General features: G+C 42.2%; 1 protein-coding gene across 1 annotated transcript in view; it reads right to left on the bottom strand.

Annotated features, from left to right (window-relative positions):
• The window catches only part of robo2 (roundabout, axon guidance receptor, homolog 2 (Drosophila)), a 261,870-nt gene that overhangs the window by 146,331 nt on the left and 99,498 nt on the right, over nucleotides 1-16,041 (bottom strand). The window contains exon 2 of the mRNA XM_020616827.1: nucleotides 2,664-2,990. Within this exon, the coding sequence (XP_020472483.1) occupies nucleotides 2,664-2,990 (327 nt within the window). The remainder of the gene's footprint in view (nucleotides 1-2,663; nucleotides 2,991-16,041) is intronic.

The raw sequence follows: 16,041 nt of genomic DNA, 5'->3' as shown, positions 1-16,041 counted from the left end.
CATCTCGGCCTGGCCACCACCATTGTCATTCTCAAACCAGGTCTCAGGTCGGGTCACATCAGTGTAAGCTAAACTGTGTGAGGTGGTGCAGTGCCAATATCGGTTCATCTGTAAATGCAACTGGAATATCTGATATTACTTTGATGAACAACTAAATGTAGATGAGTAGTTGGTTTCAACTTTAAGTTAGTCTGGTGTCTCTATAGTAGAAATGACACACCAGGAAGTGATTCGCTTTGCCTGCGCCCAAAGATGGTCCTTGTTGGGTGTTGTTGGTGTACAGAAGATGAAACAAACCAGAATATTGACTTAGAAAATGCCAAGATGCTGCATGGTGGTTCATAACACATTAAGACATGATCATTTGACGCTACAGTTTCTAAGTATCTAAGTCTATAAGGGCTTTTCCATTATAGGAACCTACCGAAACATGTTGCATCGAGTAACGCTCATCACGGGTTCTGTGTTTGTTCCCACTAGTGCACCCGCTTTGGAGGTGCATTCTGGGAGCTAAATTTCAGCACCCCTCAAGGTTGTACTAAAGTAGTACCAGGAATATGTGGGAGGACAGGCTGCTTGTGTGCAGACCAGTTATCGGTACATTACACACACCCTGTGTAAACACACAACTTTGTATGAGAGAGGAGCAGCCCCTCCCTCCTCTAAACAGAGACCAACAGAGAAAATACAGTGAAAAAACAAAGCAGGACGGTCAGTGTCAACCCTGGGGGCTATGCTTGGTGATGGTTAAGGGAAGTACAAGGCATACTGCTCATTAGGTTCCAATAGTGGAAATGCAGCATATGTGTATGGTAAGGTATTTCGGTATAGTGTATGTACATTTGTTTGGCCAGTACAGTAATGGTGATGAATATGCACTCTATGGCAGCAAAAGTACCCCCGGAATCAAAGCTTTTGCTTAAATGTGGACTGAAGGTGCACTTTTCTTTTCTCAAAATGGTATTTTACAGCCCTGCTGATACATGATACAGGTCTGTCTCTTCTACTCAGAGTGTGGCCTGAGGCTTTTTCTAAGGCACGGTATCACTGGTCATAACCGTGTGTTTTCTCATTTCTTCACCTTGCTAGCTCTCTCCTTATCCCCTCATCTCCTAGTCTCTCAACCCTCACCCCTCACCTTTAAACCATTTAAGTATTCAGTGGCTTTGTTCAACCCCCATAACTGCGTGACCCACATTACTCGAGAGAGAGTATAAAAAAGAAAGGTTAAGGAAAAAGTGTGAGAAGAGAAAAATAAAATCATCTGGAGACTTCATCAATTTTTCATGAATTTTCATTTAGACTGTAAGAACCCTCTTACAGCAATCGATAAATCAAGCTGCTGTCACACAGTTAGTACCTGGGGGCTGCTGGAAGGCCCTCAGGAAGGCAGGGGACTGGATCAGAGGAAGAGACCAAACCCCTCCTCTTCAGACCACGGTCCATTTCCCAGTGATCACAGACCAACTACTCATCCTCCTATTATTGTAATCACCTTAAAAATACATTTACATGTCATGTGGAAGATATGATTTCTGCTGTCTCTTCTTGTTCAAAACAAATGTTTAGTTTGCTTAAACTAAAAGTTTGTTTACTAAGCAAAATACAAGTTTAGGTTAGCATTTTGCCAAACTGCTGACAGAAGTTAAGTACAGTTAGCTCTACAATGTTTAAAGTTCATGACATATATCACAATATGATATGTCAAACTCTCCATACCAAGTCATGTAAATCAAGCCCCCCCCCAAAAAAAAAACTGTGAATACCACTAAAAACACATATTACACATATTATAGTGGGACTGTGTCTCATTTTAGATCTATATTACTAGTGGCCTACTGGCATCACAAGACTTTCAGCTCCATCTTAGGTTCACGGGAGTTGCTACATAGGAAGCCCAGTCAGACCCTTTTGGGGGGAAGGCTCATCTTCAAAGGTAATCGGATCCATAGCTCAGGTTTTGCCTGTCAGTGTTCACCAACAGGTCCAGGTGGCCTGTGTCAAATGTCCATTAGAACTTTGATGTGTAATTGTCATTCTACCCCCGCCCACCTATGAGAGGCCCATGACTGTCATGCCCTCACAGTCCTAACATATGACCTGACAGGAGCCTTATGTCCAACTCAGAGATCTGCAGACAACTTCAATAATACTCAGTTGAGGTAAAAATACATCCAATTTATGTTAAAACCTTGAAAAACGCATTCTGTGCAGCTCATTATCCCACCAAACAATGACAAACACAACAAGACCATAATAGAGGTTAACTGTCCCTTTTAGATTTAAAGGAAATTATTAAAGCATTCCCAAATAAAGGACATTGAGTGCAAAGTAAAATCATCTTTAAAAATTGTGTAATTATAGGTACCTAAAATTAAACATTAACTTGTCTACTGTTTCCTTCCAGGAAAGACAATGCAGTTTTGTATAATTTGTACTGCATGTATGAATGGAAGAAAAGACAATATAATGATGACAGGAAATGTTAAAATACTATCTCTTAATTTTCTTGTACTGAATGTAAATCCAGTCTTTCCATCATCTACAAGCAATATCAGGACTGTCCATCAAGCCAAAAACATATTATACATAAATGATATGGGCATAATCATTTCAGCTGGAAGGAGGGAATATTAAAAAGAAAGAAGACACTCCTTACTCACATGCTACTTCCAAAGATGCGTTGCGGCTGACAGCTTCTCCCAGGTAGTTCCGGGCCACGCAGACGTAGGCTCCCTCATCCGGTTTGCTCCGTCGTCCGTGAACGATGCGCAGGAAGAAAAGCGAGCCACTGGGCAGCAGCATGCGGTGAGAACGGGGGTCATCTTTGTCCGTTTCCACCCGCTCTCCATCCTTGTACCACTCCACTGTCGGGGTTGGCCGTCCCTCTGCCTTACAGTTGAGAGTGGCGGGCTCACCTTTGGATACAATCAGGTCAGATGGGTGCTCCACAATCCGGGGTGGGGAGTCCTCCTGGCGCAGACGGGATCCTGAAGTAAAAAGTACAATTAATCATACAGGAAAATCCCAAAAACTTTGAGGCTGGTTTCTAGTCAGTGTTTTGATTAAACATACATTCTCAAGTCAACTGCCAGCAGGGAAAATTGTAGGAATGCAATGGTTAAACTAATTAACTAATAGAAACAGATTCAATAAACCATATAGCCTGAAGCACCTCTGGATTCCACAGAAGGAGCTACAGGATGTAGCTCAAGAGCAATGTTAATTTTATCAACGAAAACATTGACGAAAAAGAATACCGACAACTCCTTTTCATGAAAACATTTACCATATGATTGATAGTAAAATAGTAGCCAAGCAATAAAAGCCATGACAATGTCATTTTCAGTGAGAAGTACAAATGAAATTATTGGGTACTGTAAAAGGTGGCCACATAGATAATATGTTATGTTTTCACTTCAAAGTCCTGTCATATGTAATGATTTACCGGTCTCTAAGAAAAAACTGTCTCTCTTGAAGTATACATATTACAACTGATTTAAAAGCACTTTAAAAAGGTCTTTAAGCCTGACAGCTTGTTTTGTGAAGGAAAGAAATATCATCTTCAAGGGATAACATCATACTGTAAGTGAAATCGAGACAACAAAGCAGCTGGGAGAAACCTTAAAAACACCCAGCACCCCACTACATTTTCACCAGAAGACTATGACTGACAAAGCAACGCAGCAGCGTGGTGGTTAGTGATCTTGCCAGGGCCTTTCTGTGTGGAGTTTGCATGTTCTCCCTTTGCCTCCATGGGTTCTCTCCGGGTACTCCGGCTTCCACCCACAGTCCAAAGACATGCAGTTTAGGTTCATTCGCAACTCTAACTTGCCCATATGAGTGAGTGTAAGTGGCTGTTTGTCTACATGCCCTGTGATAGACTGGCGACCTGTCCAGGACAGACCCCGCCTCTCGCCCAGTGTCAGCTGGGATAGGCTCCAGTCCCTCAAGACGCTATGCAGGAGTAAGTGGTATAGATAATGGATGGGTGAATGGACTATGACTGACAATAATTCTGAAACAGGTGTCAAAAATCAGTGCTGAGAGGAAGGACATCTGGACTGCTCTTCTTAGCTTGCTGCCACCCTAACCCAGACCCAAACTAGTGATGGAAAATGGATGGGTAACTCTAATAGTTACCTAAACCTAAGCTTGCCTTAACTTAAAAGTATGTATAAGACATAGGTGGAACCCTTTAATCATCATTTCTGGCCACCATCTGCTCTTTTCAACTATATATGCAATGGCTTGTGGGTAATTGGACCCAAGGGTGAACAGTGAATGGGGGAGTACAGTCAGCTGAACTATACACACATCCAAATTATACATTTGGCTTGCAGTGGGGTGCAAACAAGTAAAACAGTTGAGCCCATTGTTGTAGAAGTATACATGTGATGTGAATTTGAATGCCAGGGTCCAGACTAATGTCAAATGTTAATCCTCTGTGGCTGAAAGCCCTGGCCAATTCCTTTTTATTAAGGCTTGCAGTGGGTGAGCTCTGGGAGCCTGGCAGCTAAGATAATGCTCCCCAAGTCAGAGTGTTCATTGCATGTGTGACTAGGTCTTAACCATGTAGATAAGATGCTGTAGGCCACACACATTTCCATCACAGAGGCCCTGGGAACCATGCAACAATCAAAGAGTTTTATCCAGCATCAAACGAAGAAACAGCAAAGAGAATGGGGAATGAGGCAAACTTTTCCAATACCCAATTTTTTTTTATCCTCTTTCTTTTGAACCCGGTTAAATATTCCATTAATAACACTGATTCAGTTGTTAACAGGCCAGTGTTGTGTTGAGTGCTGGGCCCTTTGTCTTAAAATTAGTTGATGCAGGTGTGAATGTGATTGAGCTGAGTTGATGAATGTGCCCTTCCCCAGGGCAGTGCAGGGGGGTAACAGAATGAGGCCTGCTGTACAGAAGAGCAGTGTACCACATATGCCTTTGTGCTTATGTAAGGGCTAATTTCAACATGGTATAAAGGCAAAACAGTGGAGGTTCCAGCTCTTTGTTTGGCTGGGTGTGCATATGTTCCGCTACCCTTTATACTTGAATGTCCCAGGGGAAACAAAGACAAGCTATACCCCAGTCTTTTCTGAGTCTTTGGGCAAAATGACAAGTGCAGGTAGAAACCCACTGATCAGCACAAAGTACACTTCAAAGACTCTTGGTGTTGTGAATATGTGTGCATACATTCACACACACACACACACACACACACACACACGTTACACTCTGTGTAAATGTGCACTAGTTCACCATTTGTCTTAACAGGGATCAGGCGTCAGGCAGTGGCATATTGACCCCCACACACAGGAGATAATCTGTTCTCTCTTCTTCCTAATTTGGGCTAATTCCTTCCATTTCCCAAACATTGATTAGTGATCCGGCCTAGTGTCTTGCTTTAAGTGGGGCTACAAACAGGGGTTTGTAGTAGAGGGGGTGGTGATATCCTGCTACCACAGAGCATGATCTAATCTCATTGACATATACTGTATGTGGAAAAGTAAACCTGTACTAATGGCACTGGAACAAAAACCTAAAGTATATTACTAGCACTTTTCTACCCAATTTCGTTCACCAGTGGTAGGTAAGAGCAACCAAGGCAGCAGCAAGTTTCGCTGTCAGAGCAGGGGCAGAGGGGCACGTTTGTATTCTGGCAGTAAGTGACCTAATAAATGAAGCAGTAATTAACACCGTGACATTGATTAATGGAAGGCAAGATAAAGGATGAACATGGAGACCCCCATCTCTCTCATACGGAGTGTCAAATGCACATTTATTCTTATCTCATTTGAGCATCTGCTTCCCCCATAATCCACAAACCCTGCGGTGGCTTTCCACTAAGGCCAATGCACATGCACAGCACTCAATTGTAGCAACTCTATTCGATTTATATCAGTTTAATTTCTTTAAATCCAATTTGTATTCCAATCTACTGCCTTCTAATCACTTAAACACTGAGCCTCCATCTGCTCTCCTCCTTCCTGTGGAAATAAACACAGCAGACGCCTCTACAATTGTCCTTTCACTGCCAGAAAAAGCTGAGCCAGGCACATAGAGGACTAGACAAGACTGGTGAATGTCCTTCCTGGGTGGAGATAGTCAGGTGCAGAAGTAGAAAAGGTTAAAAGGACTGCCACATGCCATAGAGTAGGGTTTAAAGGAGGCCCATCAAACTCAATACCATATAACCTCATCATGTAGACTTTATCTGTTGTTCAGCAAGCTTCACAAAGCACAAACCAACCAACATGAGTGTGTGTTTCTTTTACTGGACCTTGGCTGCCATATCTCAGTTATGTGTGCCAAATTTGTGCCCAGGAAGACCAAATAAAACACCTCATGCACATCCATGCCACCCAGCCATCAGACCAAGCTCCTTACTGCAGTAAAAGTCGATTTTCAGTTTCCTATTGGGCCCCCTTTCTCACTCTCTTTATGGTAAATGGGCTTTCTGTTGCCCTTTTGATGCGATCATTGGTGCTGTGCAATCAAGTGCTCTCTGAGCTGAGGCAAGTGCACTTCACTAGGTCTCAGGGCACACGCTCCAATCAAAATGCTGTGTTTCCCCCTGTCTGCAATAACACCACCATTACTTTTTACCACTGCTGTGCAGTCATTCACTCCTAGAGGAAGGCAGGAACCAGAGAACAAACAAACAAGCACACAGACAGAGAATGAAATCAGAAAGGGATTACTGATCCAGAAGCACTTTCTTCTCTGCCTTTATTTTCAGTCTACTTATGTTCACTGAAATAGGATGCAATTTTGCAGTGCTGTTATACAAGAAATAGACTATTTGAGCATGTTTTCTCCCTCTATAGAGGTTGTTTCAAACAACACCACACTTCACACTAAAATATAAGTAAAGACATAAACACATCTGATACAATTATCCAACAGCAGGTTATATTTGTGGTCAAACCCAAGATTAAAAACACCACTTCAACAGCTTGTTCTCCCAATGACCACACATATAGAAAGTGTCTTTTCTATTACCTTTGTCATATATTTATTCATGTGTGCAACCGGTCAGGCCTTTGATGATCCTTTTGTAATTATTTTCATTAGCTCCCTAGAGAAATTCCAGCCCATCAACCAAATCAATACCCACACCAGTCTCCACCAGCCAGAGCATAAAAGAAAGTGCTCCCCAAAGAGATATTATTTATTCTGCCAACAGACATGGGCACTGATCACAGGTAACCAATGGCAGCCTCGAACCTAGGCGAGACGTTTCAGACACTGAAGCTCCATGAAACATGAAAACCAAGATCCAGACCAAGATAGAGCAACTTTGTAATATGGAGAATGAAATGGCGGAGGCATTAGAAAGAAAGAAAGACCTCAAAGAAATTTCAGAAAGTATGAATTATGCATTAAATCCATCTTCTCCAGCTGCCCCTCACTTCTCCTAGCTCTCTGCCTCCTTTCTATATACTGTATCTCCACCTCTCCTTCCTTATATCTCTCTGTCCCATTCACTTGTTCCCTGTCCGGTTACATCTTACTCTAGCTGTGAGGGTGACAGAGTCATATGCATCATGTCATCTGAAGGGAAATGTGAGAGAACAGCAGGGGGACACTGGGGGTGGCAACAGAACGATGTTATTGGCCATCCACATGTCTTCACTGGCCTGTTGTGACACTTGCAAGCAACCTGTTCTGCACCTGAGGCCCATCTCCTTTATGGCCGGCTGTCAGTCGCGTTCCAACACGAGCACCAGTAATACCTCAATACCACAGCTCATCTTGGTGAGGTGTCACTAAAGTCCATTCCAAACTCATTACATACAGCCAGCCACTAAAATACTGCCTGGAATGGCCAGCAAAATCATCACAGTCAAGCCACAGTAAGTGAAATGAAGACTGTTCACAGGTGCAGAGAAGATTCTTTCACTTCATCTTCTGGTACAAGACAGGGAAGCAGTTCAAGCTAGCTCACTAGGAGCTCACATGATGGACTCTGTTCCACCTCAGTGCTCTGTATACTGCCCCCTCCCTTCTCACACTAAGAACTATACTCTGAAAGCAAGCACAGGGGTAATTCTAGGAGATGCTCTCAGCCTTGCACTGCATCCATGCTAGTCTCCAACAAATATCGGATAGAATTCCACTCTGAGTGTATTTCGGGCAGTGGTGTGGTGGGGTCATATTGACTCTTCATCTTTGTGTTTGCCTTCTTTCACCCATGCAGTTGGAATATATAAATAGATAACTGTGGGAAAGAGAATATTTGATTTGGCTGCAAAGGGCTGATTCACATAGCATGCAATACAAGCAGTTTCCACCTTGTTTCATTTATTTTATTTAATTGTATGTATTATTTTTTGCTGATCTGAAACAAGAAACTAAAGAGGAAATGGAATGAGATACAGGAATAGTTTAGATCTCTTTACAGTGAAATGTAATGTGTTTGTAAGGGTACAGCCTGCTCTTTATAAATGAAATGATTGGTGTGACCAGTAGAGCACCGACTCTATGGGACTGTCAGGTCACTGGTAGGGAGACTAAAGTGTATGATGATGAATAAATGATTTCTGATGTCAGAGCCACTCGAACATAAAGCTCACAGCACCACCCCAACTTCTTCAGCCCTCTCTCTTTTCCTGTTTTTGAGCAACCTGTGCTCAGCCATGTGCTTGTCTGCCTCTGTTTTGCCCTACTGCAGGAGTCTTCATATTAAACATTTGTGGTACTGTGTGGCAAATCAGCAAAAAATCAAAGAGTTGAATTTAATGAATATACTCCCCTTGCTCATCCACTACTGTACAAGAACCCTTGTGTTAAGTCAATGTCCATTTGCTCCAGTCAAGCAGTGGTCATCAGGAGAAAATTACAGTGCTAGAGCCCAATTTTCTTTGGTCATTTTAATCTCTGTAAGTGCTATGAAATCAGATAAACAACCATCAGTATTTACAATGATGCTTTCAAGATACTTGTCAGAGTGTGTGGTGTGTAATGTAGACACAGCTGGGCTCAAACATCACAATAACAGATCCCTACTTTCAAGCACGGGCTACTCTAAACACTTCCTACTGAGAAGAGTGCAATGAAATGAATGCCATCAATTGATTCTCCCTTAAGCATTGTAATCTCTTTACCTACATTGCTGAGTTGCCCCTGCAGATTGAATGGGGAGAAATAAATAAGTACTTTATTGCTTTAGAAATAAAGGCAAAGGGGTAGATGAGATGGCCATAATATACTGTTGTGAGATGAGTGGATAATTGGAAGTGTGCCAGTACTGATCCTGTACTGAACACATTACAGTGTCCCTGCATGTCAGTGATGGCAATCGCCACCTCCAGCCACTTCAGTGGTCACATGTTCACACATGTGAACATGAGAAATAAGAACTGTAACCACAAAATCCAAGTGATGGATTCAGAGAGCACAGTGAGGTAATCAAATAGCTGTTATAGCTCGCGGTTTGTGTTCTTTTAAGGTACAGCATAGTATGTCAAGATGAGATTTATTGCATTTCTATTTCATGGGACACTTCATCTGGTCTGGCTTAAGGCTACGGAGTCAAGGGTGCCCATAGTAAGAAGATGAAGGACTCATATAATTTACTCAGGCCCACATATCCATGCTAACACAAAACAATGGGCTTTGATGCTTATGGATAGTGTTAACCAACACATTCGCACACATACACACACGCACACACACTATATTTCATAATTCCTCCTCTGGTTGGGTGTTACTAGGCTTTCAAAGACAAATGCTTGTGAGCAGCTCTCCAGAAAAATAATCATCATCATGGATGTGAAACTGGAGAGTTCAAACGTTCAAGGATATGATTAAGACTTTTTTCCTATCTACAGAAATGGCTGTGACACTTGGCCTGCGCCATGTTCTACACCGAGACTTCAACCACAAAGCAGCCTCACCAGGAGCCATTATATACGGAAAATCTACTCACTCCCAGTCACAGAGGCTCGAGTTATGAAGCAGTGCAGTGCCATGTTTTTGCAGTAAGGTCACAACAGCAACAGCACTCACAGTACGGGCCTTATCACTATCAAATAATTATGTACTGTATGTATTAATGTGGGTGTCTTCCATGTCTTAAAATGAGAATGCAATTAAATAGGACTGCTTGGCATGACACTCATATTTAGCAACTAAACTGTTAGTAAATATAATTTAGCATATCAGAGCATATATTAGCACATAGAACAAATGTGTAAAAATAACAAGGTTATTAAAAAAGACTTCGAGGGAATGCTGTCTTTTTACCAAATACAGACTTATGAATAGAATAGAGAGACCAAGAATAAAGCTGTTAGCTAGCACATTATTTATAGCACATACCAAGGCAAAATAATTACCATTATACAATATTTACAATCATTCATTCATTCATGTGACACTGGTTTGGTAAGTGACGGCGTGTAGTTCGCAGTCTTGGACTGCTATAGAGTTAGATTCCCCAGTTCGTTTTAGGAAGGAAAAGATGCCGAGCTGTCTTGGCTGGGTGATCCATAGACCAAGGCGAGGATGGAGATGGTGGAATGAGACACTTATTCAGTAACTCCACCATTCTGAGTGGCATTATAGCTGTGCAGGACTACTGCTGTGTATAATGGATATGTGCTTGAGTGTTGTACTCTGGCTGTCCGTCTTCACACATCTCACACTGAGAGACAGCTCATGCATTTTTATCACCAGGCCTGACCTCATCTCTCGAGACACTGGGGAAACGCTCAGCTCTGGTACAACTGTCACACAAATGCTTGAACAAAAAGAAAGTATGTTACTGAATGAAAAACAAGAAGAACTGTGGTAGTAAACTGACTAGTAGTGGCTGGAAATATACCACGAACAGTTATGTCAAATAAATAGAAATTAATACCGCATGTGCATGTACCAAATACCTTTTCCATTCAGCTCATGTGCATTCATATACTCTGCTTAGTTGTTTGCCTTAAAAAACAAATACTTGTAACTTGTATGATTCTCTGTATGCTTACAATGTGCGTGAGCTTGCACCCACGAGCATGAATAGTTACGGAGTTGCATGTACTTCTGTGAGTCATTCAACCTTGACATGCCTCTCTTCTCTGTGAAGGTTGCTGTGAGACAGCCAGCCAGAGGGCAGAGGTAGGGCAACGGGACACAGAGTAATTAGACGCTTCCCCAAACACAATGTTCTAGGGCGGCATGCAACATAAAAACAGTGATAAAGCAAACATGATGTCTCTTCCAGCAAGTTTATGGCATCACAGGGTAGTGCTGCACTCAGTCCTGACTTCCTGTCTGCATTTTGGCATGCTGTTAAGATAATCAGATTTTGTGGAGATACGAACATCCTTCACTTCCACACTTTAACTGAATAATGTGTCCTACACAGATATTTAACACTGATCAATAAGGGCACATTCCCAATCACCTAATTACTAGGAATTACATAACAGTAATTACATCAGTGGGGTTTTTTCCCCATCGGTTGGCCTGCTTCAAACACTTAATCATTTGTTTGTAAAATAGAAGCAGTGAGAGAATGGACTGAAGATTATATCTGTGTCTTGGGGCCCAGAAAGGCAAGCACAGGTGTGTATTCTGTTAGTACAGGTGTGTGAGACAGGTGAAGGCCCTGACCGCTTGCTTTACCTCAAAGTCAGCGCGCTCAATTCATCATCTCACTCCTCCCCCACTCCTACCTCAACATACATGCCAATTGTACCGCCACCACAGGTGTACAACAGCCCCCTCAGTGTTTGAATTCCACCCTCATGGACAAATGACAGACAAATGGCAGTGTGTGTGAGTCAGATATGGAAATGAAGATGAGGCTGGGGAGGTTTGGAAATAAAAATCACAAGGAAATATTCTTTATTGTCACCTACCTTGGCATTAAACCACTATCTCTTCTTACTGTATTGTGATCTCTCATCTCGTTTTATCTTTGTTTCTCTAAGTGAAAGCATTATGCCTTTTTCTGCTCTGTAAATGTCAGGGGTATGCTTGGCTGATGCTTAATAAAGCAGACATAAAACAGGGAAAGTGGTATTATCTCTCCTGCATTCTGCTGCTCTTACAGCAAAATCAGCCATGTGCATTGTCTGACACTGACATTTTCTCTTCCACTTCTGAAAATGTAAAGATATTAACCAGCATGGCCCCAGAATTTAAAACTGCTCTGAATCCTGTTCTTTTGATAACACAGCACTATTTCTGACATGGCAGAAAAATGCAGAGCTCACAGTCTACTTTGTTCTATCCTGAAATTGTTGAGTGATGGCTGCTGAAACGTCAGAGTAGCCAGACGTGCTTGCTAAAATATCAAAGGAGATGATACGCCCAAGCTCCTGGTCAAGTAACACATCGCTCACTCATACAAACACAGTGATTTGTAAACTGGACAGTGGAGCCTGGAAAGCTCACAGAACAAGTGTTCACCTCACCCGACATTATTTCTTTGTTCCCTGCTCATTCACTTCCTCTTGTGATCAGCACCTCTGAGTCTCCACTCGTTTTTGATGGTAATCAGATAACAAACAGTAGCGCTGTTTGATGCAGAGGAAAACAAATTTCCTGACAGTGATGAGACAGTAGGAGAGAGTAGAGAAGTGCTTCCTGTAAGTCTCAGATGGAGGTTCATCATAACAGCAGCCCCATTCCAGCAAATTAACCACAATTACAATAACACTGCCTAAACTGCCAACTCAAGCAGAACAATCACATTTGGAGAGAGACAGTGCAGCGGCTCTTACACAGTGATCTCAGCCTGCCTCATCACTCACCTAGGCTATTTTAATCTGGGCTTACTTTTCATTATAGGGCAGTACTTTTAAGCAGAGCTATTAGTTTCCATGCTTTGGTAATAAAGCCTCATCTTTACCATTTCCCTTCAAAACACCGTGCTGTTAAACAACTCAGTTTTTATATTTGTTTACTCTGCCTCCCACTCCCCTACTCCTTTCTCTGACACACATAAACACTCTCTGAGTTAGAGCTTGTCAGCATTATGGAAACCATAGACCTGCTGGTAGATAGAGACCAAACACCCAGAGTGTCTGTCTACATAGCCATAGAAACAAATTAAAGTTGCACCATACAGTATTTCCGCACCTTTCAGTGTGGCACCCAGGATGAATGTGACATCATCAGCTCCTACATCAAACACAAACATGCAGGAAATCCCAGAATAGCACGAGGTCAGGGGTTCTTGCCCAGTATGCAAAGCATGCTCTAACCAATGGCGTTTAAGAGATAACCAGACAGCTGCTGATTGGAAATATCTTCTACTGCAGTCAACCTGATTCTCAAAGAAGCATGGTAACCCTATCTCCATCTCACCTTTTCTCTCCTCTCCTACACACTAGCAGTATTAATCACAGCACACTAAACAGTGACTGACACCATTCACAAGCCTTGGCTTTGTTGGCTATGCTCCCCTGTGAATACAACTCTAGACCTTTTTGTCTGCCTAAGTGTACTCTAAGAAGAAGCCCCTCCCTCTCCAAGGACCCTCACATTACCTCTGAAAGGGGTTGGATGATGGGTGAGTTCTGCTGGGACAGAAAAGAGAGAAGGAGGGTGACAGGCAAATGACTGGGAAGATCCACTGCTCCCGGGGAGATGTGCACCCTCACCCTCTGGGCAGTTAGCAATGCCATCAGCCACTGCTTAGCAACCAGTGGGTTTGGCTGAGCAGAATGAAAGACACCCCCCCTCGCAAAAAAGCTAAAAGAAAGGAAAAAATCCAAATCCCACCAGAAAGAGGACTTGATTTGCTTGCAGGCATGAGGACTGAGCTAAAAGGCTTCAGAACCAAATTTGCAGCTGTGGAGAACAAAAGCAGCAGTTGACAGGTGAAAGAAAAGAGAAATGGGGCCTTGTAGGCGCTTGTATTCAGTGACAACAAAAACTTGGCTTTACATATTGCTAACTTGTACAAAGAATGCAAAGCAAACATGTGAATCATCACTCACAACATCATGCTGATATAATGTGCCGGTATATGACCGGTCAGAAGGATTACAGTACATCTCCATTCTATGATGCCTCTCATCATCTGTGTGAGACAGCAGTCAAAAGGTGTGTCCAAGTCAAAAGCAGCACTAGAATGAAACCGAACCCCAGATTTATGTCTTTTAAAAGTAATATGTCTGAATCACTCCAGCAGTAACAGGTTGGACACAATCACAATTAATGTCACCTAAGCCCCCTTATATTGGTGATTGATGTGAGTCATCACGTTAAGTCTATAGTTAATTTTCCTATTAAACCACTTCTCTTGTAGACTGGTGAATCCCAACAAGCCATGTAAAATCTTTTTTTTTTTTTAAGGGTGGCTTAGTACTTAGTGACAGACAAAAATGGCTGAAGCTTTCAGCTGCTAAAGTGAAACTGTATCAATCACATTCACAATTATCAAGTTCATTATCATTAAAGTCTAATCAAACTAATGGGTATGATAAACTGGGGCACTATCCCAGCTTAGGTTTTATCTGGCTTACAGTACAATGCATAATCACAGCACTCCAATCCTAAAGCAAAATTACCAGAGCAGTACTGTTACTGTATCACATCCAAAAAACACCTCCAAGAACCTCTGATCCACAGGTCCGAACTACTTTCTCTTGCTGTAGACTACTTTGTCTTTCACTTAAAAACATAAAATAATTGGGATTTGTTTTCCATTATTAAAACATCATTAAACAAAGCCTTCCCCACCTCTTCATTAGAAGCATGTAGCCAGTGAAACAGAAGCTGGGAATTATTCATATTCACAGATCTTTGCTTTACACTGACTGTACTAAAAATCAAATATAAAATAAAAAAAATGTGTGTTTTTGGCATAATATTCAATACAATTTCAAAACACTGATGTGCTTACTGGATCCGTTGCATAGAAAGGAGGAGGAATAAACGAAACGCATCTCTACCTTTATTTTAACCTCTTGAAAGACCATCGTTAACTGCATGGAGTGATGTTATCTGTTGAACTGCTTGATTTATTGAATGATATGACTGAAAAACAGGCAATGGGGAAAATGCTGAAAATAAAATTAAATCATATCTGCTGTATTACTTGATAAAATGGTTGCCCACAGTTATGTAAAAATCAAAAACATTTTGTTTTCTGCAAAACACTGATGTACAATATTGCTTACAAACTAATAGTAAGACTGACGAGGGACGCTCCAAGGGGTGTGTTCGGAGAGGTCTGAGCAAAACGGACTTAAAATTAATACAGGCAAGTTTTACAACATGTTAGACAACTTACCATCAACTCGAAAATACAGTAATCCACCAACAATGATGAACGCTAGCGGACCCATACTAGCATATTAGACATCCACGGGCGGGCGCGCAAATCCTCGAGTTCACTGGAGAAAATGTGTCCGAAATGACAGAGAAGTCTATTTCGTGTTTCTGGATAGTTATGGACAGGCCCTACCTACTGACAAAAAGCCAGTTTCAATGTCCAAAAACAGAGAATACCCATTTAACAGTAGGTCACCCGGAGTTGCTCGGGGAGTACATATCCACCAAACCTTGAAACCAAACTCTCTATCTCGCAGTATTTTCCTTGCTTGCTCCGTGAGTTCATCCGCAATCTCTGCTATTTTTTCCAAGACGACCTATTATAGAAGCTGATACCCAGAGAGCCAGTGAGATGGGAAATGTAAGTCCACACTGGGAAGCAAACGCACAGGATAGCATAGGCTCTACACTTCCCCGCAGGTCCTCGGTTCCTTGAGACGCGTCTCTGGCACCAAATCTTCAGCGATGTCTCCACAGTTCAATACATGGCTCGGCTGAAATTCTGACTGTAAACCAGCCTTCAACTCTCATGCATTCCCAAAAAGTTGTTTTGTTACAACTAGAACCAGCTCCCAAAAGACCCATGTGCTTAGCCTGGGATATAGCGCTGTAAGCGTACAGTACAAGTCAGTTCAAACATCCTCCCTCCTTCCCTCTCTCTCTGCCTTTTGGTTTGAACAGCACTGCCGCTAGGAGCGCACGGTCTTTGCGCACCCGGCACAGCCCGCAGCCTACCACACTGAAGCTTGACAC

The sequence above is a fragment of the Monopterus albus genome, unplaced genomic scaffold (genome assembly GCF_001952655.1).
Source record: "Monopterus albus unplaced genomic scaffold, M_albus_1.0 scaffold180.1, whole genome shotgun sequence".
Lineage (NCBI taxonomy): Eukaryota > Metazoa > Chordata > Actinopteri > Synbranchiformes > Synbranchidae > Monopterus > Monopterus albus.
The sequence above is the reverse complement of the archived record's forward strand: the minus strand, read 5'-3'. Positions and strand labels throughout refer to the sequence as shown.